Genomic DNA, 27,259 nt, shown 5'->3' on the forward strand with positions numbered 1-27,259 from the left:
AAAAGACAATTTTCTTGCCATTTTCCAGTTGGTCTAATAAAAGGTATCATTTTGGAACTAAGAGTTCTAGTTTTTTGTATGTACTGAAATAATTATACATCTTTGTTAACCTGTTGTCAGCCTTGGCCACCTTCAAGGGACTTATGCTTGGTACAAAAGTATGACCGAAGCATGCCTCAAAGCCTGTTTCAGAATGAAACTTTGCAGATGTTACAACTAGCCTAATCAGCAAAGTAAAAGAAACAGAACATGGCCATTAATGCTCTCAGATGGTGAGGGAACGAGAAGAAGTCCTTTCTCCCAGAACTGTACTTTTCACAAGGACATAGTTAACTGGCATCTTCCAAGTCCATGTATAAATATTAGGTGTGAAAATGGCAGGATTTTGAGAAAACCTCAGCAAATTAAAGGCAGCCTGCTGCCACCTTTCTTCCCCTCCTACACCTTCCCCAGCTGGTATAGGTGAGAATCTGTATTGGGCTGTTGCAGGTAGCTAGACAGGCATTGAGGTGTAATTGATAAAAGGCTGGGCTATAGACCTGTCTCTTGCCTTTTCATCTGGTAGTAATAATACCTTACCTGTTAAGAGGAAATGGAAAATCATTAGGACACGTAATTTTACCTTGACTTGGTGTACAAGAACGGTAGGCATTAAGGAATTTGTCCCTTAATTTGTGTTTAAGTTTGCAAAAGATTCCTGATCATAGATAGACTGCAGTCTTGTCTCTCTAAAGACCAAACAGTACTGGGTTTTCAGTAACACAGCAGTACTGCGGCCTAATCAGCCACTACCTAGTTCATGTCTGTGCATTCAAATATTGCATTTGTGCAGGACTTTGCATTTGTTCTTGCTGAACTGCTTCAGGTTGATATTGGATCATTTCTCCCAACTGTCCAAGTCATTCTGATCCTATCCCAACCCTCTTGTATATCAGTAGACCAGGAATACTGTGTAATCCCTGATGTACAGTAAGGTTCATAATTTGGTTACAAAATTCTTGACAGCCACAGTGTAAGAAGCGCCTGGAAGTGTTTTAACACAGGAGATGGTTAGAGGTCCATCTAAATTACAAATCTCAACCATGTTTAACAGGATCAGGGACAACAGAGTTGGTACTGCTTTCCTGTACATAGTGGGCACATCTATGTGAGATGCTACATGGACATCGCTATGGCAATGTAGTGTCAGCGGGCACAAACCATGATGCCAACACTACTGTACAGTAGCAACAAACTAGTGCACAGTAGGGTCGGAAATGAACCTTGTGTTGCCAGGATTGCTCAGCAACAGCGGTTACTGCACTCAGGCACATGTGTAGATGCACCCAGTCATGGCTGTAATATAGATGGGGCTTTCTGTCATAGCGCATAAGGTCTTGTTCAGGTTTTGATATAAACTTACCTTTGCCTAGCATCCTTCCTAAAGTAAACTGTTGCTCCTGAATTAAGACATCCTTGAGTTTGGCTTTCAGATCATCACTGATCCCTATGCTCTCCACTGGAAAAACAAACAGAAGAGAATCAAAAGGGAGGCAGGATCATAGATTTTGTCACAATATCCAGTGAGTCCATCTTGGTGGTGCCACCTCATAATCCAGCTCTTTAGTCCTAGCCCCACTTGCTATGCTGAAAAACATTATAGGCAGAATTCTCCCCACACTCCAGATTCAAAGACAAGAAACCTGTAATTTTCAGGCATAAAAACTTTTTTCTTTCAGTGTTATAGCAATTCCCTTGCTGCATCTTTGACAACACTGCTTTGTACTGAAGTTTTGGAAGATAATATCCATTGGATTTTTCTGAAGTGTAAAAAAAATCAAATGGATTTGATTTTAGTTACACACTATGTAACTAAACAGGTGATAAGCTAGCCTTCTGTTTCTGCAACCTTTGGTTCAATCCAATGTGGTGAATTGATTCCAAACACTACTGGCCACTTGTCCGCAAGACAGTCCAGCTTAATTGCCAGACTCTTCCTTGGACTGGATTAGGAACAGGATCAGTTGTGAGCACCTATGAGAACCACATGGAGAACCATGCCCATCACCTGCCCACTTTATGCCCAGACCTTCTTTAAACTACTCTTAGCTTTTTATTCTAAAAAGCACACTTTAGGCAAAAAAGGAGGGAGTCACTCAGACCATTTTACTTACATGTTGCCTCAATAAGCTCTGGGCCTTCCCTGTTGAAAGACCTGGCAGCTCTGAAATGGACCATTGGCTCCCCCCTGCCGACCACACTGCCGAAGGCATGACTAGGTGGCAAAGAAAAGCAGAAAACCATGACTAGCCAATTCATTGTTACAAAAACTGCCTGGAAAGGAGCAGAAATGTTTTATTTCCAACTTCTTGTATATAAAATTGATGAAATATTACTGATGAGGCCAAGTCAAAAACCATTTTCACCAGCTTTGAAAGCCATTAAGGAATGTCTCTTACCCAAATCGAGTTTCTTTTCTTCTTTTGCGAAGGAGAATCAGTGCCAGGGCAACAGCTGTCACCAGGGCGGTGAGAATGCCCAAAGCTACAGGAACCCAGGATGTCCCATAAGGGGGTTGTCTCTGGCCACCTACATGAAGGAGAAGACACCAGTTAAAGAGACCATCAGTGCCTGACAAGCAACAATTGAATGAATCCACATCATCCACCTTTCCCTATGAGTTAACAGGAGTGCCAACATGTTGCACAATGTGTACACTGGGGATCATTCTGCACTGATATTTGACCTATACAGTCAACAAACCATCAAAAACTTAATAGTGTAATTAGGGCCATTATATAGCATAGGTATGGCAGAACTGCATCTAGTGGGTCAATTCTGTTCTTAGATATAGAAAAAGACATCATACCAAGTTAAAAGGAGGAGGGAAATACCAGTCATCACCTGCTTCCCAGGTATTGTTTTGTGTCTTCACTCCTTTCCTATGAGATGTGAAGCCAAACCAGAGAAGTAGTAGTCTTTATTCACGTCTAAACTGCTTCAGCTTAACTTCCACTTACTACAAGATTACATACACAAAATACTATATAATCTCACATACAACACACACCTTTTCCCTCCAAAATCAGCCCCCCAAAACTGAGGTGCATGTTTGAAGCAGGGAGGCTGTTTCTTCACTGGAAAAAGAGAGCTCCTGCAGACACTGTGTATACCACGGAGCTGCCAAGATGGCTGTCATTTGTGCCTGCTCAGCGAACCGAAGGGGCAAAGTCCTGCATCAACCCTTTCACAGCCATGGCAATAGGGTAAGTACTGTAGTCTGTGCCCAAAGCAGCAACTGAGCTGCTGGTAGTATCTTGATGAGGCTTGCAATGTGGAAACAACACTTTATTTACAGGAACTTATACGAAGAACTACTTGCAGTAAAGAACTAACAGTTTTGCTTCTCCCCTTTGGAAGGGGTTACCGCAGTGCTTCCCAAACTTTTCCTCACCAAGGCCCCATTTATGGCCCCATTTTCTCAGCATGAGCCCTCACTCCCAACCCACAGCCCCCCACCCATGTAACCCCATCCGCTGATGTTGCGACCCCAAATGGGGTCGCAATCCACAGTTGGGAACCACTGGTCTAAGGCCTAACACTGTTTGACAGATTAAATCCTCTTGGGAACATAAGTGTATCCAGGAAGCATGATATTGTAGGAGACCGTCAGCCACACCAGGAAGCTCCTGATACTACACTTCCTGGACACACTGGGCACATCAAGACAAGTGGGAATGTTTGTTTCTTCGGGGGGACAAGTAGCAGCTGCACAACTTGTACTGCTGTCACTTGACCCAGAAGAATGCCCATACTATATACACTCTGGCATGTGGCAGGTTGGGGTAGGAGAGGCTGGGGCCAGCAACTGTGTTGGCCCCAGCAGCCTTACTTGCGGTTCTGAAGGCCCTGGGGAGCTGCAGCCACAGCACTCCTACAGCAGGGAGCCTGGCCAGCAGCTGGAGTGTGGCTCTGACCCGGTTTTGGGCAGCGCATGCTGCCACCATGTGCACTGTACACTGCCGCCCTGCTTTTTTTTTAGCATGCTTTTTTTGATCCCAGGATCTCCCTGGGTCAAGCCCACTCCCCCACACTGCAAGGTAGCAGCATGGGGAACACCTGCATGTGTGGTATGACACTGCAGATGGGTCTGCGGTGCAACATACAGCATGTCCACACCCATCCGGACGCAGCTACTATGTTTTCAGGCCTTACTATAGGTTACATGCTCTGGAAAAATAATTTTCTCTATGATCTGACCACCAAAAACAAGATATGTGTTTTATTTGAGGGCCTGGTGTATGGAAAAGTGTGGTAGATACTGCAGAACAGCTGCCACATGATAATACCCTCCCTTTTTAAGGTATCTGTCTGTTCATACCCTTAGTGTAGTAATGAATGAAGTAATGGTTATATTGTAGGTTACACCCTTTTAAGTGAGGTCAGACTGGTTCATCATATTTTGGGACACTTTGGGGTAGAGTCTGACTGTTTAACAAGGGTAGTCACATGTAAATGTATTACTCTGTCTGGTCTTTGAAAGAAGTTTCTGTGGAGTCTCGGTTATGTCAGAAAAGCTGTATCTGATGTTGATAACATTTTGAAAGACCGAGGACAATTTGATTTATCGTTTTGATTTCTTTATTTTCTACATGGCAAAATGCAGTGCTGAACTGAGTTATTGCAGTGACTTGGAATAAGCTTGATGCTCTGTCCAAACTAATTAGCTCTAGGGTTAGGCAAAACACCTTGCAAATGCTATTGTATTGCTTCCAGCAACTGACCCATCTTATTCGGAGCTGGTTGGGGTATCCCATAGCCATTACAGCACATCTTGTACACACCCACAGACCCTGGGAAACATGGAATTAGTTACAACTCCAAGGTATGATAGGACCTAAGCTTAAGAAGCTAACTTTCTGAAAGGTCTCTGAGTACATGAGCTTGTAAGAAATTAAGCATAAAATTGGTTCCATCTTCTGTTTCAAGACTGCTTTTTACAGTTTTTTACCCAGGAAAGGCAATATAGGAATCCCTTTCTTTTTTGAGAACTGCCTCCAAAAACAAGCATCTTTGTGAATATTCTTGGGGAAGGAGCGAGGCCACATAATTGTGAATGTCCCTGGACACAGAAGAACCTGGAAACCTGCCAATGTGAGGATCTGAATGGTATGGAATGGTATTCCAGCCATCAGGAATGAAGGTAGTGAAGCAATAACATACAAGCATTGATATACTGTTGCTAAAGTTTCAGTGGTACCTCAGTTTAAAGTGTGACATTTTTATTGATTTGTTCTCATATTCTTAAAATCCAAGATAGCACTAACACCTCCCAACTATTCGAGGATGAAAAATAATGCAGAATATGTCCCTCAATAGCTCTTCGACCTTGACAGCAGCTTGAAGCCTCCACCAGCTGACTTTGCTCTACTCGGAGCGGAGGGGAACGAAGTAAGAAATTTTACTGCAAGTTCGCTTACGGCCTTGTCACGCGTTGACTTATAATAGTTGCAAATCCATTGAAATGTTGTGATGTATTGAAGTTAGTAGGTGTTAGGGGATAGTCACACATTCATTTTCAAGAGATGCAAATCACTGAAATGCAGTGACCTATGAAGGCAGACATAACACTTGAGCTGTTCCGAGACTGTCACAGAGAACCAGTTCATGACTGTCCCAGTTTTGAGGTGTCTCCACATATACTGACAAGGGTTCAAAGTAGAGTCACTTTCCAGGCATTGCAGTGCTATCAAACCACCACCAGGGGTTGATAGTGAATATCTAGCCCAGCCTACCTCCCAGTGGCAAGTGCCCCAGCATGCATTGAGTAGGGAGGAAGACATCAGTTGCCTACAATTTTCTGATCCCTTTCTTGTGAACACTGAGCTCAATAAAGAAGATTCCTACATTTTACCAAAACCTGCATGGTGGTACCCAGACTGGGGGTGCCCAAGTATGTGTGTCAGGGGGAGAGAAGGGGGAAGGAGTAGAATGGCTGCCTAAACCTCTGCTTCTAGGTTCCTGAGAGCTGGGTAATCAGGGGCTAATCAGAGCTTCCGTAGCTTATAAAAAAACACTTCTCCAAGCTACTCAATTTATTTAAATTCCTGACTATGTATCAGCATTTGGTGCATCACAGGTTGATTTGGGGGTAAAGGGGTGGCCAGTTGGTTGGGGCAGAGAGCTACCTGGATCCCTGCTTCTCCTTTTTTGGAGGGCTGGGTCGTCCAGGGGATTACCCAAGATCTCCAGCTCAGGCTACTGTCTTAAGAAGACTTTTCCTAGGGATGGCCATGTGGGAGGGGGCTTGGACCTCTGCTCCTGGGTCCTCCAGAAAGGTGAGCATTCCATCTCCACTACTTGGAAACTCTGTTTTTCTCCAAGCCACTTATCAATTTCATTCCATTTGTAGCAACTGGACAGGCTTTGAAGCACCCCAGGCTAATTGGGAGGGGAAGAGGGGTAGGCAGAGGGGGTATCCCTGCTTCTGGGTTCCCAGGGGTTGCCCAAGATCTATCGGTTGCCAGAAATTGAATGAAACTGGCCAGTAACTTGGTCAAAAATGCTTTTTAAAAGCTGCAGTAACACTGGGCAACTCTCCTAGAGCACCAGCACCCCAGAAACCTAAAAGCAGGGTACTCCCCATGTATCTGACCCCCCTATCCCCAACCCAAAAATGAGCCAGGGATGGCAGACTGGGTCAAGTGCAAGCAATATTGGTACACAGCAAAAACTCCGCTACCCCAACCTGAATAGCCCGTTTCCATGCAGTAGGTGGGGCTGGCGGAAGAGCAGTGCAGTATGGGATGCCTGGAGGACTGACCAGACACTAGTCCCAAATAGCTTGGTGTCTGCATGTAACACTGAACAGGTTCAAGAAGGACCATTTCAAATAATACCCGACTATCTAGGTATACTTTTGAACTGTTTAAGGAGGTTTAAAACATTCTAAATTGGCTTGTACATCTGGGCATTTGCAGTTTAAACAATGTTTAAAATGTTTTAGGGATGCAGACAGATGTAACGTTTACAGTCAATACATAAGGAATAAGACTTGCCTGAAAGGGAACAACTTTGCAACTGCCAAGAGGGCACTTAACACAGGCTAAGCTGCTTGAAAATATATGCTCACATTTTAACTACACTTAGCAAATGTTAAGTTGAACATATGAAATGTTTATTAGGGCTGTGCGAAGCTTCAGTAGCCGATTACATTTGGAAGAGATTTGGCCCAATTCCACGGCTGAATCCCTGAATCCAGAGACCCATTAAAAAGGTCCAAATTGAAATCGAAAGCCTCCAAATCAATTCTGAAAACTTTCGGTGCCACTTCAGACATTTGATCATGGACTAAACAGGCAGCAGTCCTCAATGTTGGAGACAGCTGCCTCAGCTGGTAAGTCTGCTGTGGTGGGCTGAGTGGCAGATAGAAGGGGTGTGAGGGGGGACAGATCAATGCCCCCACAGCGAGGGAGGGATTGGGGCTGGGACCTGGGCTGCGGCAAGGGCTGCCCAGGGAGGGGGTGGGGCGGGTCATGCTGCTGTGTGCCACCAGTCTGGGAGCTGCTTGTGTGGCAGCTTGTCCAGAGGCTCTTGCCACTGGTCTGGGAGGGCATGGGGCAGGGGCATGCACCAAGATCTGCATGGGGTGGGCAGGGGCTGCGCCAGGCAAAAAAGACGGAAGGCACTGGGAGCAGGGGCTATACCATTATGCTGCCTCCGGACAAGTGGTGTGCAATGGTGGGAGCCGGCCCAGCCTCCCTGTGCCCTGTGCGTGAGCAGCAGCTTCTTCCCGGTTGGGCGAGTGGCAGCAGGGCAAGGGGGGGGGGGGGGGGGCATGTGCTACCAAAAAGTCACTGCAGCCCCCCATAGCTCCCTCCTCCACCCCGCATGCCCTGCAGCCACTCACTCAGCCAGGGTGAAGCCACTGCTCATCTGGAGGCAGCACAGGGGCTCAGTCTTGCACTGGCCCCACACCAGCTGGGCGAGCTGTGTGGGGGGGCATAGCCCCCACTCCCAGCGCCTTCTGCTTTTTGCCCAGGGCAGCCCTGGCCCTGCCCACCCTGCACAGATCCTGGGGCACACGCCCCTGCCCCATGCCCTCCCAAACTGGTGGCAGGAGCAGCGGCGAGAGCCACGGGACAAGCCACCACACAAGCAGCTCCCAGACAAGCCACTCCACCCCTTCCCTGGGCAGCGCTTGCCCCAGCCCAGGTTCTAGCCCCAGCCCCAATCCCTCCCTCACTGTGGGGGTGTTGATCTGCTGCCCCCCTCCCCCCCATGCTCTCCTTATTAGCTCCCTAATGAATCTGCTCTGCCTACCACTACAGACTTACCAGCTGGAAGCAGCTGGTGTCCAGGGTTGAGGACTTGTGCCTGTTTAACCTATGGCCGAATCTCTGAAGCGATGCCGAATCTTCGGATCCCATTTGGCCAAATTGAAATCGGGACAGTATTTCGAATCACTGTTCCTCCAAATAGGACAAATCCAAATCAAATACTTGCCACTTTGCACAGGCCTGATGTTTATCCCACAGTGAGTGAAGGATAAATTACTGCAAGTTAGCTTTCACTTAACTAGGGGCAAGACCATGCACATAGGCAGCTACTGTGGAGAAGACGACATGTAAAGCCCTACTCCCTTTTAGCCTTTTGCAAATTCTGTGTTTACTGGCAACTAATCATACCCGTCTTCCAGATAGGAAGAGAGGGCAATCCAAGGGGCTGAGAACCAGAGGAACCTGTCTTTGGGGTCTCAGACAGAAGTTGAGGGAAGAGTCTGGTATTGTTGCTGGTGGAGCCTTGCTTGATGAATACATTTCTGGACCCTTCATACCATTTGATTGTATGTCTCTGAGATTCATGAGATTTTTTTAATAGAAAGAAGAATTGATAATCTACTAAACAGGGGCAAATTAAAGGAGAAATATCAACTCCCGAGTTGGAATAAATAACGGATATGGGCTAATAGTCATCCTCTTGTTAAAAAGCATTTAGTTTTAGTTAGAACTTTAGTGCCCATTTACCAGCACCCATATTTTGTGACGTTATTTAGACCATTCAGCATCTGATGACTCACGTGTGCTGCTTACAAAAGCTTATGCATTTCCCATTTTTTTAGTCTATGCAAGTGCAAATTTACCCTGGTTTCTGCCAGACCATCTACACCAGTCTCTAGGCACCCTTTTCCTTATTAGCTCCCTAATGAATCTGCTCTTTGAGAGAGGATGAAGAGGGATTAGAGATTTATAAATACAGCAGCAAAAAAAGTCTCTCTCTCTAGCTCTGTTCACAAGTCTTCAGAGAAGCTGGATGTCCCTGCCAAATGATCAGAAGGGGAAACAGTTAATGGTGCTGATGCAAATGGCCAACCCTAAAACCTAGAGATAAGGCCCCATTGAGACCAATCTTTCTCCAAGCTATTGTTTCAGTCTCTGTTTGAAGAGATTTGCATCACATTCAGACAGGATCTTTTTCACAAATCAGAAGGGCAGGAAACTAATCTTTCTTGCTTTAAAAAGCTGAAATCTTGTAGAAACTAATGGGACCATCAGAGATGTGTAGAAACAGGGAACCACCACCCAGCAGCTCAATCTGACCACTCTGAAAGATGGAAGGGAAACACTACTGTAAGCTATGACCATCCCCTTAGCTCTACCCACTCCCAATTCAAACAATGTCAATCTACACAAGGTACCTATATAGGCTTAGGGGTCATGGGAAGAGGAACAGCCAACCAGTCAAAGAACCTGCCTATTTAGATCCCTACTTCCCACATAACTAGAGAGAAACACTGAAGTCGAATAAGTTAGGTCCTCAAAAGTTGCCTCTCCCCCCACCATCTCTCTCTAGAACATGCCTGAAGAAATGCTGTGCAAGGCAAACAGAAGGCAATATTATACATGTGCTTATAGGAGCATTTGAGGGAACTCTGGCATTGTGAAAGCACTAGTTTATATTAACTTAACAGTTCTTTCATCCTGAGAACCTACAAGGAGTGCATCCTCTGAACCCTGTTCAGCACATGATCATAAACATTATGAGTCAGAGAAACCTATTAGCTCATTCAACTTGTGTCCTTAAAGTGCAGGGCACAGGCCACTATCACGGGTGCCTCTTAAAGCATTATGCATTCTTTGTGCCTGCTTCCCCTGTCAGTGAAAGAGTTGCATAGAATCATAAAGAAGTAGGGTGTGGAAGGGACCTTTGGAGGTCTTCTAGTCCAATCCCCTGCTCAAAGCAGGACCATCCTTTACTAGATCATCCCACCCAAAGCTTTGTCTAGCTGGGTCTTTAAAACCTTCAAGGATGGAGGTTCCGCAAATTGTCTAGGTAGCCTGTTCCAATGCTTTACTACCCCCTCTTAGTGTGAAAGGTTTTCTTAACGTTGAATCTAAACTTTCCTTGCTGGAACTTGAGATCATTGCTCCTTTTGTCAACTGCCACCACTGAGAACAGTCTAGCTCCATCCTCTTTCGAACCCCCCTTCAGGATAGCTAAAGGCTGCTATTAAATTCAGTCTTCTCTTCTCCAGACTAAACAAGCCCACTTCCCTCAGCCTCTCCTCAGAAGCCATATTCCCCATCCCCCCCACTATTTTCACTGCCCTCTGCTGGGCTCTCTCCAATTTGCCCACATCCTTTCTGTACTGGGAGCCCAAACTGTACACAGTGCTCCAGATGTGGTCTCACTAGTGCTGAATAGATGGGAATAATATTCCCTTGATCTGCTGGCAATACTCCTACTAATGCAGCCTGGTATCCTGTTAACCTTCTCGGCAACAAGGGCACACTGTTGGCTCATTTTCAGCTTATTGTCCACTGCAACCCCGAGGTCCTTTTCTGAAGAGCTGTTGCTTAGCCAGTAGGTCCCCAGCCTGTACCAGTGTGTGGGATTGTTCTGGCCTAAATGCCTTTGTACTTGTCCTTGCTGAATCTAATGAGATTCTTTTTGGTCCAACCCTCCAATTTTTCTACATCTTTCTGAATCCTAGCCATATCCTCCAGCATATCTACTACTCCTCCCCCCTGCCCCCCATCTTGGTGACACCTGAAAACTTGCTAAGGATGTACTCTCTTTCATTTAAGTGGTTGATGAGAATATGGAACAAAATCAGCCCCAGAACCAACCCCTGGGGCATTCCACTTGGTACTGGCTTCCAACTAGACATCAAGCTATTGATTACTGCCCTTCGAGCCTGGATGTGTTCAAATCAGCGGGTCCAGATGCTCTCCACACCAGGGTGTCGAGGGAGCTAGCAGGGGTTATTGCAGGGCCCTTGGCACGGCTTTACGAGCGCTCATGGTGCTCGGGCCAGGTGCCAGATGATTGGAAGATAGCCATTGTGGTCCCCATCTTTAAAAAAGGGAGGAGGGAGGACCCGGGCAACTATAGATCCATCAGTCTTACCTCAGTCCTAGGGAATCTCTTTGAGAAGATCATCGAGGAGCACTTCTGCGATCGGCCGGCCTCAGAGATGATGTTCAAGGGCAACCAGCATGGTTTCATTAGGGGCAGGTCATGTCAGACCAACCTGATTGCCTTTTATGATCAGATCACAAAAGCATTGGATGCAGGTGTCGCCGTGGACGTAGTCTTTCTAGACTTCAGCAAGGCCTTTGACACTGTCTCCCACCACATCCTCATTAAAAAAATTGGGCGACTGTGGCATTGATGCCTACACAGTCAGATGGATTGCAGATTGACTGAAGGGTCATACTCAGAGGGGGGGTGGTGGATGGGACATATTTGACCTGGGGGGAAGTGGGCAGCGGAGTCTTCCAGGGCTCGGTCCTTGGGCCCACGCTGTTCAAGTTCTTTATCAGCAATTTGGATGACGGGGTGAAAAGCAACCTTTTTAAATTTGCTGATGATACCAAAATTTGGGGTTAGGTGAGCACACTAGTAGGGAGGGAAAGACTGCAGCAAGACCTGGACAGGTTACAGGGGTGGGCTAACAAAAACAGGATGCGCTTCAATACTGACAAGTGCAGGGTGCTGCACTTGGGCAGTAGGAACCAGCAGCACACTTATAGAATGGGAAACTCCCTTCTTGAGAGCACAGAAGCAGAAAGGGATCTTGTAGTCATTGTTGACTCCAAGATGAACATGGGCCGACAATGCGAGGTCACGGTTGGCAGGGCTTGTCGTGCATCCACAGGTGCATCTCAAGTAGGGCCAAGGACGTGATCCTCCCCCTCTATGCGACACTGGTCAGGCCACAGCTGGAGTACTGTGTCCAGTTCTGTGCGCCGCACTTCAGGAGGGATGTGGACAACACTGAGAGGGTCCAGAGGAGGGCCACCCGTATGATCCGGGGACTACAGGGCAGACCCTACAATGAGAGACTGCGGGACCTGAACCTGTTCAGCCTTCACAAAAGAAGACCGTCTATAAACTCACTAGCGAGGACCAGAAGGGTTTGGGAGAGACCTTGTTTCCCCTAGCGCCCCCTGGCATAACAAGGAATAATGGCCACAAGTTGTTGGAGAGGAGGTTTAGATTAGACATCCGTAAAACTACTTCACTGTCAGGGAGGCTAGGATCTGGAACCAACTTCCAAGAGAAACGGTGCTGGCTCCTACCCGGGGGGGGTCTTTAAGAGGAGGCTTGATGCCTACCTAGCTGGGATCATTTGAGCCCAGTTTTTTCTCCTGCCCAGGCAGGGGGTCAGACTTGAAGATCTACAAGGTCCCTTCCAACCCAATTTCTATGATTCTATGAGCCTGACAATTCAGCCAGTTTTTTGTTTGTTGTTGCTGTTTTTTTTTTTTAAATCTACCTTACAGTCTATTTATCCATCCTGTACTTCCTGAGCTTCCTTACGAGAATATTGTGGGAAACTATAAAAAGCCTTGCTGAAGTCAAGGTATATCATGTCCACTCATCTCCCCAAATCCACAGAGCCAGTCATCTCATCATAGAAGGTAACCAGGTTGGTCAGGCAAGACTTGCCCTTGGTGAATCCATGCAGGCTGTTCCTAATCACCTTCTCCAAATATTTGGAAATGGATTTCTTGAGGACCTGCTCCAAGTTTTTTTCCAGGGACTGAGGTGAGGCTGACCAGCCTGTAGTTCCCTGGATCCTCCTCCTTCCCTTTCTTAAAATGGCCACTATATTTGCCCTTTTCCAATCTTCTGGGACCTCTTCCAATCACCATGAGTCTTCAAAAATAAGTCTGCAGTTCTGCAATCACATCAGCCAACTCCCTGAGCACCCTCAGGTGCATTGTGTCCAGCTCCATGGACTTATATGTGTCTAGCTTTAAATAGTCCCTAACCTGTTTTCACCACTGTAGCCTGCTTACCTCCTTCCCAAACTGTGCTTCCAGGTGCAGTAGTCTGGGAGCTAACCTTACCTGTGAAGGCTAAAATAAAAAAGGCACTGAGCAAGCATGGCAGCTTTTTTTGTCACTAGATTGCCTCCCCGATTCAGTAAGGGACCCAACACTTTCCCTGACCTTCCTCTTGCTGCTAACATACTTGTAGAAACCCTTCATGTTATCCTTCACGTCACTTGGTAGCTGCAACTTTGGCCTTCCTGATTTCATCCCTGCATACCTGAACAATACCCTTATATTCCTTCCTACTCATTTGTCCAAGTTTCCAGTTCTTGTAAGCTTCCTTTTTGTGTTTCCCACGTGAACAAAGCAGAGCTTAAGTTGCCTCTCTGCAGTAACAACTTACCATTTATATAAGCTTGGGTATCTCTATTGCTGTACTGGGAGACAGTCACAAACCACTCCTGGCTGTGCAAAGTCTGCCCAGGGGTAATTTGCTATTTTTGGAAAATAAGCAACTTTTCCACCAGATACAGGCTGGGACCAGAGGTTGATTATTTTTGCAACTCTGTTTTAGGACCTATTAGTATTTCCATAACAAAGTTGTATTTCCGGATGCTAATATCCATGGCTGCTTGTGCTTGCTGTGGGCCAACCCTTGGCCAAAGCATAGATCACGTCAGAATTTTATCGTAAAGCAGTTTTTGAAATCAAACTAAATTAATGCTGGGTTCTTTTAGGGTTATCTTAGTCCATTTCAAAAGGAAGCCATCAACTGGCAGTCTGTCAATTAAGAAGCACCTAAACATTGCTTCAGGCACCACACCGGTGGCTGCTGCCAATTTTGTTGAATTTCAGTAACATTTTCCAGGCCTTTAGGGTAATTCTTTCTCCTCCAGTGTTATGGAAAAAACTTGTGCAAATAGTAAAGGTAAAATGACTGCCTTGAGGGCAATGTCACCCACAACCTGCAGTGAAGAGCCAGAGCAGAACCTGCACCTAACTTCATTCCAACTCAAGACCTATAATGAAGGTATAGATGACCTGTGACACCGACCTCTTTGTCATCCTGTGACACTGACCACATCTCTTTGGGCATGAAGGACCATCGCATTCATAATGAAATGGCTGTAAGAAGGGATACAACTTCCCTCAAAGTTCAGGATGGGTCTCAGATGTTGTTATTCCTTCACTTTTGTGATCACCAGATTGACACAACACATTTTGAATTATAACCAGTCAAGATTTTATTTTAAAATTGGGGGGGGGGTGTTGAAATCTATTTAAAGCAAACAAAACAAACAATAGTGAAGCACCGTGCAGGAGATGACTGAAGCCAGTAAAAAACAAAGCTCTTTTTTGTTCTCTCTCAAACAAAAAAACCCCCAACAACCTTAGACATCACTGTTCAGAATAGGCCCGTTGGCCCACTGCTTTGCATCTTGAACAGTGATTTACAGTCTGATGTGGGTGAAGAATATTTTCAAAGCAGAACCTACACTGGTCAGCCCTTCTCATCTCACTGGGTCAGGTTTCCCCTGTTAAGAGCAATACCTCTTTGTGTAAAGGTAAAGGACTGGATGAGATGGAAGACAATGGAAAGCCCTGTGGTTAGGTCTATTCTGTACTTACACCCTGTAATTTCACAGTATACCAGCCAAGGATGTGGCAAACTGGCATAGATGTACACTAGGCTGCCCAACTTATTTGGCCCCACAGATCAAATCCAGACTGCAGGGCAGCAGCCTGTCAGCACAACTGCTGGAGCTACTACATTGGTGTGACCCTGGAATGGAGAGGGTGAATGCCACTGCTGCTCACCCCTCCATTTCCTGTGATGCCAATCTGAGTCACCAGAGGAGAGAGTCAAGATCCTGAATTTGGTGGTGGGAAAAGGTGTGTGGGATGAGTGAAGGCGGCATTCACCCCTGGGTTCTGGAGCTGTGCCAGTGCGGTGGATCCAGTGGTTGTGCTGATAAGGCACAACTTAACCCTTCACTGAAACACCTGCATGGGTCACATGGAGTCCATGGGCCACCATACAGACAGTTTTGCTTTATACCATTGACATGCTGATTTATGCCAGTTATTGATCTGCTCCCCTGCAGCAATGATTTTGTCCCACATTTATACCAGTATAGAAGGCCTGTCTACATTCAGAGTTGTAATGGCTTAACTTAGAGCAAGGGTGGGCAATTATTTCGGCTGACGGGACACTTAAATTTTGGTGAGCTGTTGAGGGCCACACACAAAATCTTTCAGAAAATATAAATGTTAACATATTATAGACAAAACAATTACACTAGAAACCTAACACTTACTATAACATATTTAATTGTATTTAAAAAAGTAATTTTTACCTTGATTTATGTTTTTTGAGTAGTGTATATATAGAAGCAATTGCATAATAGCTCAAAATAACATCTTACTCTTGTATATTGCATGTGTGGGGACAGGGGAAGTTGACACGTGTGTGTGGTGGGGGTTGTATGCATATGTATGGGAGGCTGCCCTTGCACGAGGCCCTGGGAGCCAGCAGGGAGGTGGCGGGGTGGGGAGGGGGCAGGGGAAGGCAGAAGGCACAGGCAACTGAGCTTCCCCAGCGATGTGGTGCAGGTGTGGTCAGCCCTCTCCCCCAACCACATCCAGCCCACGGCTGCCAGTGTAGTGCTCTGCATGGGACCAAGCCCTGCCTACTCCTACCTGGAGGTAGCCCATGTCCTGCTCTCATCTGTTCCTGCTCCACATCCACCAACAGCACCATCCTGGCCCCAGCCCCAGCTGACAAAAATAGGTTCCTGCTGGCCACTTGAGTACTGCTTGGTTCCCCAGGGTAAGTTACTGCAAGTTAGCTTTCACTTAGGAAGGGGTAAGAGCATGTACATGGGCACCTACTATGGAATAGATGACATGTGGTAAAGCCTAAGTAAGTCCCTTTTCACCCCTTTGTAAATTGTTTCCATGTCCACTGTCTACATGCCGGACTGCAACAGTTTAAATTAATGTGTGATCTTAAACCGATTTGAATTCAGTGTCCACACAACCGTTTACATGAGAATTCTTTTGTTTTAAGTAAAAGTGCTCAGGAATGACTTTAAACTCAAATAAGGTAACCAGACAAGGCATCACTGATTTAATTGAATTCATTACTGATGTGTATGGATAAGGCATAAGCAAGGAGCATCAGGCTCCCATCTTTCTCTCTCGTTCTGCATCTCTCTTTTCCCTCCCTGTGCTGCCCACACAGCATCAGTTAAAGAAAATGTGGCACAGCTGGGAGCTGTTTTGCTTATGCCACAGCTTTAAGTAATCCTTAAGTCCAGTTTTGCTTAAATGAAATACCCTGGACCTACAGCAGCTCTGCTCAATTAGAGATTCAGGCCATGAGATTCCACTATCGCCATCTTAAAGCTTATGCTTGTTATCAGCAAATACAAACCAAAATCATCCAGCTACTCACCTAAAACCTCTTGAGCTGCAACCACTAGAGGGTCACTCCAGGGTCCACACCCAGCTGAGTTCAGTATGCACACTCTGATGATGAGGTCTTTTAGAGGATTCCATGTTGTAAGATTGGCAGTTGTCTCCTGCACGATCATCTCTCCCTGAAAGCAGAAAACAAAAGTAGTCACCTATACTCAGAGGAACCTATTTTGGACTTGCCATCTCTGGAAATTGTTAAGAGCAAGTTAGATAGACATTTGGCTGGAATGGTTTAGCCAGGGATGACCCTGGCTTGAACACAGGGCTGGATTAGATGACTTCATGAGGTCCCTTCCAGCCCTATTTTCTTATGATCCTGTTTTTTATTAAAGCAGAGCATCCTGTGCAGAGTTTAGAGTTAAGGCTGGGAATAAGGATTCCTGAGTTCTAGTTCTGGTTCTGCCACATTTCTTTAGGCCAGGGGTTGACAACCTATGGCCCACAGGCTAGATTAGGCCCACATACACATGGCTTTGGCAACACTTGGCAGCTGGGGATGCCTTCTACCAATGTTCTCCTTGTGCAGCCACAGGGATGAATGCCAGTTGTGGCAGGGTCCCGCCCTCTTCTGCCCCAGGTGGATTTTTGTGATCTGCAGCTGGAAAATGTTGCCTACCCCTGGCTTAAGCCAAGAGCTATTGGCCTTTTTTGACTCAAGGATCCCTTTGGAAAATGCCAACTCATATTTTTGACCCATCTTTTGACCACAGGGAAATATTTAAAAAATTCTGTTGTAAACAACTCTGAAAGATCACAGTAGGTCAGAAGGTTTTTGAACTATAGGTTCCTATTTGAAATTTCTGGGCTGCTCCCTAAAGTCATGCATAGGTGCCTGCACAACTAATAGTGCCAATATTGTATAGCACTGTGTCACCTCATGGCACCCTGGGGTGCCGTTGCATCCTGATTGAGAATCATTACCTTAGGCTTCTCTTTCTACATTTTCCTTTTGCTGTCTCTGAAAGAGCCTTTATTTTCCTAAGCTATAAGAATAGCATGTAGCTTAGTTAAATATCTGGGATCTTTGCATGAAAGTTGCTATAGAAATGTGTTTTTACCCTTTTAAAATATACAATTTCTTCTTCAGTTTCAAACACTTTAATGTTGCTCAAATTTCAGGACAACATTCATGTTCAAGGTTCGCTTAAAAAGACATGACAAGGTACTGTCCATAATTTTAAAAGATCTTTTTCACACACCCCACAACAGATACTTGAAAACCTGACTCCATTTGGCTTCCAATACTGGGCTCATTTTTCCACGCTCACTGATACAGTTCAGGAGGAGCCCCACTCCAGGCAACTGAACTCTACTGGGGTAAGACTGGTGCATGTGAGGGCAGAAATAGCTCCATTTTCCTCTCCCTTTGTCTGCCATTATAGGGCTATCGGCAAAACAAATATAACTTAAAGAAAAAGCATCTGCTTGGGTTGAAAAACTACCATAAATCATGTAAACTTCAAAAGCAGGAACAATGAAAACTAAGCAATGGAGGCTGAATCTGGAACCCAGACAATAGCTAGGGTCTATGTTAGGGGTAGGCAAAATGGCAGATCCATTCCCCAGCTGCCCCTGTCTGTGCCGCTGCAGCTGGTTTCCATGGCGACCTTAGCAGTGATGGTACCATGCCAGTGAGGGGCAAGTTTCCAGAGACCAGGTCCCAGCAGCACTAGCAGGGTGTACAGCAGAGTGGCGAGCGGCCCCATGGCTGGGGCTGGCGTTTTGCATACCCCTGCCCAGGGCACATAGGCAGAGGACTGCAGCTCTGCCCCAGCTCTGGACCACTGTCACTGCTGCAAGATCCCAGCCCCAAAGCAGCTCCCCACCCAGCTACATGCCCTGCCAGCACTGCTGGAGCCGGTCTCCATGGAAACCCTGGCCCCAAGTCATCATGGTGCCACCACTGCTGGGGTCTCCATGGAAACCTATCACAGTGACATGGGAAGGTGCTCCTGGGCAATGGAGCCTGCCACTTTGCCTGCCCCTGGTCTACGCTCTAGTCAGCTGCAGGGATGCTGGCAGGGGGTGGGACATCTGCAGTGGCTGTAGCAACTGGGCTGGCAGCAGTGGCAGGTGCCATTAATGTGCACCACCTAAGTGTCTGCTGCACATTATGCTCCTGCTAGAGCCTGTCACCTCACCAGGGACCCTTTGAACTGCCAAGGATCAAACAAATACAAGATGTTAAAGCTTTCTTCTGAACTTAATTTGCAGCATAACGTACATTGTTTAGATAATCACTGGTATTTAGGGGGAAAAATATCTGACATCATAGAGAGGCCAGATATTCCCCTCAGGTTGAGCTGTGTTTTGGGGCAGGATCTTGAGGGAAGAGGTAGTTTTTCATCTTTTCTGTATTCCCCTGAGGCAGGGAGCAGCTGGGAACAGACTTGGCTCTCAGTATAAAAATTGGAGAGTGGGGCTGCTTTAATTTAAATCATGTACAAATGTTCAATTCTAGCAGTGGAAGCTTTTCATCACAGTGGAAATTTTCCACTGGTAGAAGCGATTCTGGGAGATGATGCAGTACGTGTTCAGTCTAGTCGCTCCTTTTCCCCTGCACCTTCCTGAGACTGGGGTGATCCCAGCTGGGGAAAGCATGGTCTAACGCAGTCCTCCTGTTCCCAGAAGGACTAAACAGCACAGCAAAGCCCTCTACCTGCTACTTACTCTGGGACTCTGGCGCAAGAAGCAGGCATTGGGTTCCCAGTACCACTACCTCTGCTTGGTTCCCTATGTCTGGGAGCCAAATGGAGAGTGAAGTGGGGCAAATCCCCCTGCCTGTTTCTCATGCTGGGGATTCTGGAGTGGGAAGCAGGCAGCTGCTGTTCCTCTCCCATTCTGGTCTTCAGGGAAAAATGCTACCATCTCTACATAGTAATTCTATCCAAATGATTTTGGGGGGCGGGAATCAGACTTCAACCAACCTTAAAAAGAGCAAGCAATCAGTCTGAAGGATTGTGCTTTACCTACCTGCCTTCTAATACAGCCACCAGCCTGGTTTATTCTCTCCCTCACATGCACATACACAGCATGTCTGCACACAAAGAACTCCCACTAATTTCAATCAACTCTGTTTACCAATTTATTTTTGGACATCATTGGGAATTTGGGGTGAGCAAAGAATACAGGGCTGAGCACAAACACATTAAGCCAGATCCTTAGGTGGTGTCCATCTGTGTAGGCCCAGCAAAAATCCAGGGAGCAATTCTGGTTTACACCAGCTGAAAACCTAGTCCACTGCTTGTGTAGAGAAAGTAGCATAGCTGAAGAGGAGGGAAGGGCAAAAATAATGGGGAGGTAAGGAGGAGAGACCAGGACAGAGGTCCTAGGTGCTGCCTTTGGGGAAGTACATGAAAGTAGCTGCTGCCACATGGTGTCTGATAGAGACATACAATTATTTTTGCCCCATGATCTCAGAGACATATAATTATTTTTGCCCCCCCCATCATCAGCACCACAGCAGCCGGCACTGCCTCATGCGCCCTCCCTGCCCTGATGAATCTCTGGGAGAAAAATAATATAAGAGACAGGGTGGTCTAGAAACCTCAATTTTAACACTCCCAGTCACAAGTCAGCTGCTAGTCTCTCCACTATTTATTTCTCAAACAGTTACCTGAGTGACATTGTCTTGACTCCACTCTAGTCTGTATCCCAGTAGATTTTCCTTCATTATTTCTGGCACCACTCCTTCCCACTCCAAAATCAGGCTAGATTCTCCTTGGATGACATGGACGTTTTGTGGGATACTGCTTGGAGCTAAAAATGGAGGATAGCGAGTTAATCATTCCGCACAGATAAACACCCGTTGCACCCGTGGGAACCATAAATTCATAGATTGTAAGGCCAGAAGGGACCTTGGAAGATAATCAGGTCCAGCCCCCCTGCACTAAGCAGGAAAGATTACTGGGGGTCACGTGACCCCAGCAAGGTACATGTTTAGTCTCCTCCTGAAGATTTCCAGAGTAGGTGATTGCACCACCTCTGGAAGGAACTTATTCCACAGTCTGGGCATCCTGACCCTGAAGAAGCTTTTCCTAATGTTGAACCTGAAATGGTCTTCCAGGAGTTTGTGGCCATTACTCCTAGTTTTCCCCCTTGGGTGCCCTGGTGAACAGTTGCACACCAACCCCTTGATGTACTCCCCCAGTGTAACGGTAAGCTGCTACCAGGTCCCCTCTCAGCCTTCTTTTCTTCAGACTGAAGAGTCCCAGATCCCTCAGCCTTTCCTAATATGACTTGCTGTGTAAGACTCAGATCATACAGGTGGCTCTTCTTTGGACTCTCTCAAGCTTGTCCATGTCTTTGTTAGGGTGTGGCGCCCAGAACTGGATGCAGTACTCCAGCTGTACTCTCACCCATGCTGAGTACAGCGGAAGAATCACCTCCTTGGCTTTGCTGGAGATGCACTGATTGATGCATATCAGAGCATTATTTGGCCTACTGGCTACAGAATCGCACTGCTGGCTCATAATCATACTGTATTGAGCCGTATACTCAACAGCATACTCATATACCCAGATCACCCCTTCCATGGTAACATACAAGAGGTGAGTCTAGGGTGCAAAAGGGTTTGTTTCTAGTTCTTCCACTGGGCAAGCTGACATTTGCTCCTGCCGCTCACTCCTACAGAGGAAGCAGAGGGTGAACTCACCATCCCGCAGGCAACACAGGCTCTACTATAGCTACTGCTCCTGCTCTCCCCAAGACAAAACACAAAGTGTTTGTCATGGGAGACTACAGCCTGAGGGGGCAATCTGCCAGTCTGACTCCTTATCCCAGGAAGTCTGCTGCTTCCCAGGAGCCCGCATCCGAGATATTGAAGAGAAGATCCCTAAACTCCTGCAGCCCACTGACCACTATCCCATGTTCCTCATCCAGTGGGCACCCAGCCAGGTCATGAGGCACTACAGGGATTTGGGCTAAAGGGTCTGGGGGTGCAGGTGGTGTTTTCTTCGATCCTCCCAGTCTTGGGCTATGGGCTGAGGAGGCAGAGGAGGATCCAGGTAGTGAACTAAAGACTGCAGTGCTGGCGTTATTGGGAAGGCTTCAGCTTCCATGACCACAGCTGCTCTTTGGTGACAGAGGCAGTGAGCTGCTGGGAAGGGACGGCCTCCACCTCTCTCCACTGGGGAAGAGGCTCTTCTCAGCCAGGCTGGCTGACCTGCTCCACTGGGCTTTAAACTAAGCCCACCGGGGGAAGAGGGGACTACTGCCACTGATGGCTGCCTGAGCAACCCTTGCAAAGCCAGCAGGCCTGGGCACTTAAGGAAGCCCACCCTTGTCCCAATCTGTGGGCAAGGCAAGGGCTCCCAAGGGGACACCTGCCGGCCTGTACATGAATTCCAGGAGCATGGGGAATAAGCAGGAGGAACTTGTCCTCCTGCTTAACATAAATAATTATGAGGTCATAGGGATAAAGGAGACCTGGTGGGACTCCACCCATGACTGGACCACGGGTATAGATGGTTATACCCTGTACAGGAGAGATCGAGTAGACAAAAGGGGTAGAGGTGTAGCTCTCTATGTCAAGGAGAGCTACATGTCCCTGCAAGGTGATATTGGTGCCCGGGGTGGATGGCTGAAGCCCCTCTGGGTTAAAATCCGTGGGGAACACAGCACAGGGGACACAATGGTGGGAGTCTACTACAGACCTCCCACCCAAAGTCAAGAGTTTGACCAGGAGTTCGCCAGGGAATTGGCTGAAGTCGCATGCTCCTGGTGTATGGTTGTCATGGGAGACTTCAACTACCCAGACATCTCATAGGAAGAGCACTCAGCTAAATCCAAGAGGTTGCAAAGGTTCCTCTCATGCGTTGATGACCTCTATCTGACTCAAGAAGTCTACAGGCCAATGAGAGGTAAAGCGCTGCTTGATCTGGTACTGGCAACTGGGGATGACCTAATCAGCGACCTAACGATAGATGGGAAGCTGGGTGACAGCGACCACGAAGTGATCATCTTCATCATCTGCCCTAAAGCTGGCAAGTCAGTCAGCATTACAGAAGTCCTTGACTTTAGGAAAACTGACTGACAAGCTCAGGAGGCCTGTTGGTGAGGCCCTAAGGGACCACGACCCTAAGGGGAGGGGAGTTCAGGAAGCATGGTTGCTCGAGGGAGCGATCGTCGATGCACAAGCTCAGGCTATTCCGTCTCAGAGGAAAGGCAGCAAAAGGGCTCAGCAGCCCCCTTGGCTCTGCAGGGAACTAGCAGACCTCCTGTGTCTAAAAAGAAAGACCTACAAAGGATGGAGAACTGGATCCAACTCCAAGAAGGAATACTCTGCACTGCTCTGGACCTGCAGGGAGCGAACCAGGAAAGCCAAGGCTGTGATCAAACTTCAACTAGCTACAAGTATCAAGGACAATAAAAAGTCCTTTTTCAGATATGTGGGGAGCCAGAGAAAAAGCAAGGGCAACATTGGACCCCTGCTAAACCAGATGGAACAACTGACGCCCAAGAAAAAGCCAACCTATTAAATGGGTACTTTGCATCGGTCTTTCATCAGTCCCACAGGAAACCCATGCCCATTACGGGACAGGGAGATGCCCTGCCCTCCATCAATGCTGACCTCGTGAAGGAACACCTTGAGAGGCTGGACACCTTCAAGTCAGCCGGCCCTGATGATCTACACTCCAGGCTACTCAGGGAGCTGGCGAGCGTCATAGCCCAGCCTCTGGCACAGATCTTTGAGAACTCCTGGCACTCTTGGTGTAGTGCCCAAAGACTGGAAGAAGGCCAATGTGGTGCCCATCTTCAAGAAAGGGAGGAAAGTGGATCTAGCAAGCTACAGGCCCATCAGCCTGACCTCTATCCTGGGCAAGGTCTTGGAAAAGATTATCAAGAATGCCATTCTCAACAGACTAGCTGACAGCAATATCCTGAGGGATACCCAGGATGGGTTTGTTGTGGGTAGATCTTGCTTGACCAATCTCATTTCCTTCTACGACCAGATGACCTATCACCTGGACAAGGGAGAGGAGATTGATGTCATATACCTTGACTTCAGAAGAGCCTTCGATCTAGCATCTCATGATCACCCCTTGGCAAAACTGGCCAACTATGGCCATGGGTCCACAACGATCCGCTGCCTGGGAAATTGGCTCCGTGGTCGGACCCAGAGGGTGGTGGTTGATGGAAGTCAATTGTCATGGTGTCCTGTGACCAGCGGGGTCCCACAAGGCTCTGTCCTTGGACCTGTATTGTTCAACATCTTCATTAATGATGTGGACATTGGTGTCAGAAGTGGACTGGCCAAGTTTGCCAACGATACCAAACTCTGGGGTAAAGCATCCACACCTGAGGACAGGAGGGTGATCCAGGCTGACCTCAACAGGCTCAGGAAATGGGCACACGAGAACCTGATGGTGTTTAACACTGAAAAATGCAAGGTTCTCCACCTTGGGAGGAAAAACCTGCAGCATCTTTATAGGCTCGGCAGTGCTACGCTGGTTAGCACTACAGATGAAAGGGGGTCATGATTGACCCCAAGGTGAATATGAGCCTTCAATGTGATGCTGCGGCTAGTAAAGCGGGCAAAACACTGGCTTGCATCTATAGATGCTTCTCAAGTAAATCCCGGGACATCATTTTCTCATTGTACTCAGCCTTGGTGAGGTTGCAGCTGGAGTACTGAGTCCAGTTTTGGGCTCCACAATTAAAAAAGGATGTGGAGAAGCTTGAGAGAGGCCAGAGAAGAGCCACACACATGATCAGAGGTTGGGAAAACTCCTTATGACGACAGGCTGAGAGCTGTGGGACTCTTCAGCCTGGAAAAGCGCAGGCTTGGGGTGATCTGATGACCACCTATAAGCTTATCAGGGGTGTTCTCCAGGATCTGGGGGAACAACTGTTCACCAGAGCACCCCAAGGGATGACAAGGTTGAACAGTTATAAACTCCAGCAAGACCGTTTCAGGCTGGACATAAGGAAGAATTTCTTTACTGTCCAAGCCCCCAAGGTCTGGAACAGCCTGCCATTGGAGGTGGTTCAGGCACCCACACTAAACACCTTCAAGAGAAATTTATCTTGCTGGGATCCTATGACCCCAGCTGACTTCCTGCCCCTGTGGCAGGGGGCTGGACTCAATGATCTTCCAAGGTCCCTTCCAGCCCTGATGTCTATGAAATCCTTTAAAATAGCTCTACTCATTTGCAAGACCCACACAGATCTCGGAGAAACACCAAGGCCTAAGTCCATTCATACGGAAGTCCAATAAACTAACTTTGGGGGCCCCTTACATTTTCCACTACCATAAAAGACCTTCCAAAAAGTCAGTACGTCTATTAGGCCTACCAGGCTAACGCAATTATTGAAGAATGAATCAGATTCTATTCCATGTAATGTATCATTAGTGGTGTCAGCCATATTCCAGCAGCAGGTTTTTTCCTCCCAGAGATGATGTAAGAGGAAGAACAAATGTGCCAAATTCATCCCTGATATCACTTCACTTAAGTCAACAAAATGACACCAAAAATAAGTCACAAGGGTGATTTTGGAGTTTATAACTTTTACTGCTTGACTTGCACATTGGGCAAATTTGATCTGTAAACAAATTACTGAATGAGTTTAAGTCGGAGCTGCCAAGACATCACTTTACAGTCACTTTTCTGACAATAGCATGACTCACTTTGGGCATGTCTCTACAACTAACCCACAAACGCTTGCACTATAGCTGAGAAAATAAGCTCCACCCACCTTTCTCCCCCCTTATGGTGTACTAGTGAATAGCAGTAAGGTAGGGCAGGTGGTTCAGGAGTGGCCTCAAGAGCTCTGAAGCAGCCCCAAGCACTCCAGGCCTGCACTCGGGCTCTCCCAATACAGAGAACCTGGGCTTGGCCCTCAGCTGCCTAGCAGCCAATCTTTAGTGCACTGGAGCAGATGCGAGAAATGAGAAGGGCTGTTCTTTCAGCAGTGATCCCATGAAGACATGTCCTTCAAGACAAATGAGAGCAAGATGGTAGGAGTCCTTCAATGCACCAAGCAAACTAATAATTTATAGGTTCCTTGCATTTCTGAATTAACAGGGTGTTCAGTGAAGAGTGCTAATGGTTCTTTCTGAGCTTTCAGGACCAATTTATTATAGAGTCCAATTATAATTTTAGCTTTTCCTGATATTTGCTTACCTAACCCCAGAGTCTGAAAATAAACCCAGTCTGTGAAAGGGGAGCTGCCCATTTCATTGGTGCATAGTACACGAACACTGTAATTGGTGGAATGTTGTAATCCTTGTAAACTGTAGGCAAACGAAGGGACAGGAATTACTTCTGTTGAGATGTCTTGATCATCATGGGACTCTGCCACCTGTTTCAAGAGGGAAAGCAAGTAGATGTATATTAGGATAACCAATGTGACAAGCCAGTCTGTGTAATAGAAGAGGGTGTCATTTACACAAATGGTCAATATCTGATCCTATTTAGGATTTGGCAGCAACAGATGCTGAATCAGCAGCACAGTATATTTAAAAGGAACACTGCCAAATTTAAATTCACGAGCCACATCCTTATTTAATTTAATATGGCAGAGTTTCATTGACGCCAATGCTACTACAATTATTTTACACCAGCTGAGAACATAGGTAAAAGATTCTAAAGTCTGAAGGCTATATTACAAATGCATTAGATTGCTAGCAGTGCAAAGAATTATACAAATCTTAAATTTTCTTGATGCCATGAATTCTATCCATTAGCTTAGATAAATGAAGAAAGTTAAGATAATGAAAACAGATCAGCTTCACTTCTGGCTATTGTCAGTTCCTAATCAATACCCCCTTCAAGATTTCTTGATCTAGCACAACGATTCCCAAACTGTGGTACATGTACCCCTAAGGGTATGCACTACATCTCTGGGAGATGCAGGAGAAATTGCATAATGGAGGGTTTAATTTTAATAATAATTGGCATTTAAGGGGTTAAAATATAAAATGTATGCTGGTAGCGGTCCGTAGGCAGCTGGTAAATCTGGAAGGGGGTACGCAATAAGAAAAAGTTTGAAACCTCTTATCTAGCATAATGCCACTGGGGGGCAGATTGCAAACATCTCAGAGGCAAGTGTCTCTGCTTTAATTGTGCAACTCTCTTGACTAGAATTAAAAAGAAAGACACTTGGCATCATGTTTATTGGTCACACTTTTGTAAAATATGCATTTGTACAAAACCTGAATTTTGGTTTAGATTTGATCTGACAGTGTCCCTTTCCTAAGCAAACACAGCCTCTCTTCTGACCTGACAATAGCAGGAATGCAAAGGTACACCAATATATCAGTCCATATTTGATTGGCATGGTTAAAAGGAAAATTTACAGCATCTGAAATTGGCTTTTTTTGGCCGATGTAGCTGATAATGTCACTGATAAACGCTCTGTGTGTGTGCACAATGGCAGCATGCACACAGCCAGGAATGCAGCCTGGCAGCTTGGAGGGCAGAGTCCAGCCAGTAAGTCTGTGGCAGGGAAGGGGCAAATCAAGGCCCCACAGGAGGAAGGGAGCTGGGGTGGGGCCAGGGCATGGGACACAGATG

At 46.7% G+C, this 27,259-nt stretch overlaps 1 protein-coding gene across 10 annotated transcripts in view; it reads right to left on the minus strand.

The window, feature by feature from the left end:
- TYRO3 (TYRO3 protein tyrosine kinase) overlaps positions 1–27,259 on the minus strand; it is a 74,158-nt gene that overhangs the window by 23,644 nt on the left and 23,255 nt on the right. For all 10 annotated transcript variants that reach the window (XM_090033384.1, XM_090033377.1, XM_090033378.1 and 7 more), the window contains 6 exons: positions 25,868–26,045; positions 20,359–20,501; positions 16,720–16,864; positions 2,439–2,568; positions 2,154–2,254; positions 1,403–1,498 (listed from right to left, as the gene is read on the minus strand). In XM_090033384.1, coding sequence (XP_089889510.1) covers positions 1,403–1,498; positions 2,154–2,254; positions 2,439–2,568; positions 16,720–16,864; positions 20,359–20,501; positions 25,868–26,045 — 793 coding nt within the window. The remainder of the gene's footprint in view (positions 1–1,402; positions 1,499–2,153; positions 2,255–2,438; positions 2,569–16,719; positions 16,865–20,358; positions 20,502–25,867; positions 26,046–27,259) is intronic.

Source organism: Crocodylus siamensis, chromosome 2 (genome assembly GCF_052110815.1).
Source record: "Crocodylus siamensis isolate JL-2025a chromosome 2, ASM5211081v1, whole genome shotgun sequence".
In the NCBI taxonomy this organism is placed as follows: Eukaryota; Metazoa; Chordata; order Crocodylia; family Crocodylidae; genus Crocodylus; species Crocodylus siamensis.